We start from the raw sequence: 4,966 nt of genomic DNA on the forward strand, positions 1-4,966 counted from the left end.
ATATATTAAGCAGAAGCTTCGTGGAAAACGCACACACACTTTGGAGCAGTTATCTTGCGAAAGTCGGATCTGAAGATCCTTGCCGCTAGAATACGCCGTTAAATTAGTCGAAAGCATGCAAGGCAATTATCGACGCCGGTGGTGACTGGACACATTATTAACATAATTGCATCATTGTTCGTATTGAGTACAATGCATATATAAATATAAAAATTTCATTTAATAAATTTTTTCATACATTTACCCGACCACGCTCTTACTTGATAGACTGTATATTAATTAAGAATTTCTTTGGTTTTTTGTTTCAGATGAGCAAAAGAGCTGGAATCGTGTGAGCCATAGGACCTAGTTTTATTTTTCATGACGTTACTTAATATGTTATACAGCGCATATTAACAATTATTTTTTAATAAAAAAATTCTGAAATATTTTTCAAATATGTACAAATATGTAGAAAAAAAACCCTGTCCCAAAAACTTTATCTTATATTTTTTAAAAATTCGCAAAAATGGCATAAAAATTCGGCTTCTAGACTAGAATACTCCCTTAAGGGGATCCTAAAGCAAAGCTCGAACTCCGAAAAATCACTAGATGTCGCGCCGCGCGCCGCACATCGACATGTCTTTTTATACTACCGCAGCAATATCTCACGCAGCCTATGATACACGCAGTCACACATACGTGTCAATTTTCGTACAACGAATTCGTCGCGATAAAGCGTCTAAATCTAATTCTAAGAACACGACGTTGTATGTTCGTGCAAATTACGTGTTTGGGAACTATTATTTCGTACGTTCGGGTTGCAAAGCTTTCATATCAAACAAATGTTGTCACGACTTGACAGCTGAGACGCCATGTTACACTAAGAAATGGTAAAAAATATATTGATTTCGAAATTTTTGATCATTCTCAGCGTAGACTCTACTTCACAAACACGTATTAATGCATATACTTTAATCCTGGAAAAGGATTTTCCAATCCGTGAAAAAGAAAAAGAGTATTCGTTATACAAAAATTATACGTGTTTAAATCGGTAATACATATCTTTAGGATCCCCTTAAGAGTTTACTCAAATTTGCATAGCGCCGCATAAACGTATACATAAAAAAGTTATCCAATTATATTTCATTATAAAGATGCATGTAAAATGCAATTGAATAATTTTTTATATAAGCGAACAGCGAACAGCTTTTCAATGCTGTTTTGCATTGCAGTGGAGTGGGGGTAAAACGTCAGCTTTTTTTGCTGCACGAAATTGCACCTTAATACTTTATACGATAAAAAAATTGTAGGATTAAGTTTTACACTGAATAAGTAACAGTAGAAATTGTGCCCAAATGTATAAGAATTTATCCTGAATCACGCAAAAAATATTGCGCACGAGTGTCGATCTTTTTTCCTCGTGACGTTTGTCATTTCGCGAAAAATATAAAAAGAAGAACAGAGAATAGCTTCTAAAACTAAAGGTTAATAAATTCATACTTGACCTACATGATTAGCCTCGTTAATGCAAAAATGCATCGATTAGAAAATTTGTTTTTGCTGGTTTACTTTATTATTCTATCATTACATAGCAAGTTAACGGATACGATAAACCGCGAACGTCGCATGTTGTGAAAGTTTCCGCATTGGATCCAGAGACACGAAGTCGCGACCGAGACTTCATCGATTCTAGTTCGCATATTACATTCATCGTTAATGTCTATATTGCACAATACGACCGTACGTTTATTTTACACAGAAACATATATAGTTATCACTACATCAACAAAACTGTAAACATGAATAATACCTACAACAATTAGACATAAAGAATCATATAAACGCAAAAAAATTGTGAACTTCACCGCCCGTCACAATCGTCACGAAAAGACAACGAAAATTTATCAAGTACTCTTCGATAACGAAGCCCTCCCTGTCACCTGTTGAAGGATTCTTGCTATAGCGTTTTTCTCCATGGTGATCGGCAAACAAATTTAAACGGACAGATACACACTAATAAATATCGCTCGTTAAGTGCCGAGCATCCTCGAAACTAGGGATCAACCACCTCTGTCGACCGCCGTCGCGTTTTCAAGCTGACAAAAACTCACTTTGCCGGCACCGGAGTCACCCACGAGCACAATTTTCAGTCGCTTCTCGGCCGATTCCTCTTCAACGTCCGACATTGGAGATGTGATGAAGATACAGGTCGAATCGACGATAATCCTCGATGGTGATCATGCGAGCGGCATGACTCGTCCGTCGGGAAGGTCTTCGACTATAATGGCGCAGCATGGAATGTGGCAGCTCGCGTGTTGTGGCTGACAAGCGAGGTCCGAATCGACCGGCAGTGGTGGCCAGTACGCCGTCGTCGTCGTCGTTGTCGTCGTCTATTCGCAGGCATGAATAAATTAGCGAATAATCGATAATAGAATCGCGGCATCGCCAACGTGCGTACTTCGATGTTAGTAGAAGTTTTCGACTTGAAGAGTGATCCTGTACAGAAAGAACAATTTTGCTGAAATATTTCTGAAAACATATTTCAAAATTTAGCTAAGATATAAATCTGAAAAAATTTTGTTGGATTAACAAAATAATTATGCAGGGTGCTCAAGCATAACGAGCAATGCTATAATAAGTTTTAACATTTGAACAACCAGCTTGAACGTCTAAAGCGGCGTCTACAATGAGACTTTAAGGCGTAAAACTTAAGTTTTAAACCTTAAGCCGTAAAAAAATGTCCAATCATAGTCGATTATTCTCCACACATTTGACTGTGATTGGTCAATTTCTTAAGACTTAACGCTTAACCCTTTGCGGCATAGTGCGAACCCAGATTCCCACCTTTTTCATTCATAACTTTTCTCTCTAGATTCAATGTTTTCGAAGTAACATCCATGAATCTTTTTTCAATAATAGAGGAAGCATTTGGGAAGGTGACAAAAATGATTATAAATGCAATTACGCAAAATTATAAACAATTATAAACAAATAAGTTTCCAAAATCGAACTTTTTTTAGCAAAAAATTCATTTTTGTGCGAATTTTTGAGTAATTTAAAACCAAATTTCGTCCTCGGGGGTTTTTGGGATCGCCGATTACGAATTTGAAGTCAGTTTTCAAAAATCCAAAATGGCGGATCCAATATGACGGACGAGTTTTTAAAAATTAATCGGATTTACTTGAAACTCCTTACTCGGGGGTTTTTGGGGTCGCTGATTACGAATTTGAAGTCAGTTTTCAAAAATCCAAAATGGCGGATCCAATCGTAGAAAGATTTTTTTTTCCGCGGAAATCGTAGAAGCTAAAGAGATAACAAAGTGACGATGAATCCATGATAATATTCAAAGGTCGCAGTAGCAAATTTCAAGTGAATTTTTAAAAACTCGTCCGCCATATTGGTTCCCCCATTTTGGATTTTTGAAAACTGACTTCAAATTCGTAATCAGCGACCCCAAAAACCCCCAGAAGTACATTTGTCCTTTAAATTAATCTTATAGAAAAATGTATGCCGCAAAGGGTTAAAGCTTAAGTTTAACGTCTTAAAATCTCATTGTAGATGCCGCATTACATATATATATAAAATTATTTTGATGATCTAATAAAATTACTTTACATAAAATTATTTACAAACTTATTTTAAGATATAAGTATATACAGCTAAATTTTTAGATGCTTTAACAAAACTATTCTTTTCGACGACACAACGCAATAATGATGACGATGTGTGTAACGTTTTGGACGACGATGTACTTACATTTAGTGGGACACTTCTCAGTTCTTTGCTCTGTGCAAGTTTCGATGTTCTTGGACAATTTGAAAGTTTGGAAACAAATATTGTCCAGCGTAAAAAATAGTGTTTCTTATATTAAATTACAATTTGTTGTATGATACAATCTTGTTTTCTTATTAACTAATATATGTACCTTAATACTGGCGTAATGAAAATATCGTATTTTATATAAATATATTATTTTATCGCTTTATTTTTAAGCACTTTTCCGTGTCAACAGAGTCGCGGTAACACTCACAAAACAACCTGTAAACCTATCAGCAACGTGCCTTAATTAAAAATTAGATCCTTATAATTTTGCAAAAGATAGTAATTCGATACTCTGCAACACGTAATGGTTCTCACAACTGTAAGTCGATCGGCTCGCTCGAAATTCGCTTTGACGATTTCATAGTATCTTCCGTCACTGCAACAAAAGTAATGTTTTATAAATATCGCTCATTCTACAAGATAAATTTGTTTTAATCGTACCTGTGCCTAAATCGTACAACAGTTGTAATTTAAAGATTATAATTTTTGACAATATAAAATGTAACCAATAATTAACGTTTTAGATTACTGTTTACATTTTGTACCAGTAAGAGCGTAAATGTCTTTAAATCGAAATTATACAGTACAGTTTATGCACAGGTATGATTTAAGCAATTTTACTCTTTATCGCTATATTTTTTACCTGAGGCTTAAACATTTCATCTTGATACACTTCACACGTAGAATATCAATAGCTTTCTGACTTTTGTCCGAAAATCGTAAGTTTTCCGGGTCCCATCGCAACTCCAAACGCTCCAAATTAGGACAATTATTAGCGATTCCGTCCATCAACTGATCCACGTGAATGTTGACGCCCAGTCTCTCTTGAGTGCCCATCACAAGTATTCTGAAATATTATTGGAATTCTTAATTCTCAGAAAATGTTTATTTTTAAATTTAAATTATAATAATAAAAAGGGAAAGTCTTTAAATAATATAAAAGCCTTAAGGAGGTTGTAAGGCAAATGCAATATGTTAAGAACTACTTGAAAAAATTACAGACTATTTTAAATTTCATTTAATAATAATACAAAAAAAATAGAAACAATTGACCATCTAGATCAAAAGTTATTTAAATAAGTAGTAATATTTTTTAAATTTTTACTCTAATATAAATATATGAAAATGTATTATAAAATAATGATAAAAATCTCAATTTTTT

General features: G+C 34.3%; 2 protein-coding genes across 6 annotated transcripts in view; both read right to left on the reverse strand.

The window, feature by feature from the left end:
* LOC108759260 (ras-related protein Rab-28) overlaps positions 1–2,186 on the reverse strand; it is a 41,306-nt gene extending 39,120 nt beyond the window's left edge. Inside the window, exon 1 of the mRNA XM_018504608.1 lies at positions 2,094–2,186. Coding sequence (XP_018360110.1) covers positions 2,094–2,168 — 75 coding nt within the window. The 5' untranslated portion in view covers positions 2,169–2,186. The remainder of the gene's footprint in view (positions 1–2,093) is intronic.
* Positions 2,180–4,966, reverse strand: part of FipoQ (F-box/LRR-repeat protein FipoQ) — a 34,521-nt gene continuing 31,734 nt past the window's right edge. For 4 of the 5 annotated variants that reach the window (XM_018504605.1, XM_018504604.1, XM_018504607.1 and 1 more), the window contains 2 exons: positions 4,448–4,651; positions 3,659–4,180 (listed from right to left, as the gene is read on the reverse strand). In XM_018504605.1, the coding sequence (XP_018360107.1) occupies positions 4,045–4,180; positions 4,448–4,651 (340 nt within the window). In that variant the 3' untranslated portion in view covers positions 3,659–4,044. Of the gene's footprint in view, positions 2,479–3,658; positions 4,181–4,447; positions 4,652–4,966 lie in introns of those variants that run through there. The other variant, XR_001939996.1, reaches the window with a different exon arrangement.

The sequence above is a fragment of the Trachymyrmex cornetzi genome, unplaced genomic scaffold (genome assembly GCF_001594075.2).
Source record: "Trachymyrmex cornetzi isolate Tcor2-1 unplaced genomic scaffold, Tcor1.1 scaffold176, whole genome shotgun sequence".
In the NCBI taxonomy this organism is placed as follows: Eukaryota; Metazoa; Arthropoda; class Insecta; order Hymenoptera; family Formicidae; genus Trachymyrmex; species Trachymyrmex cornetzi.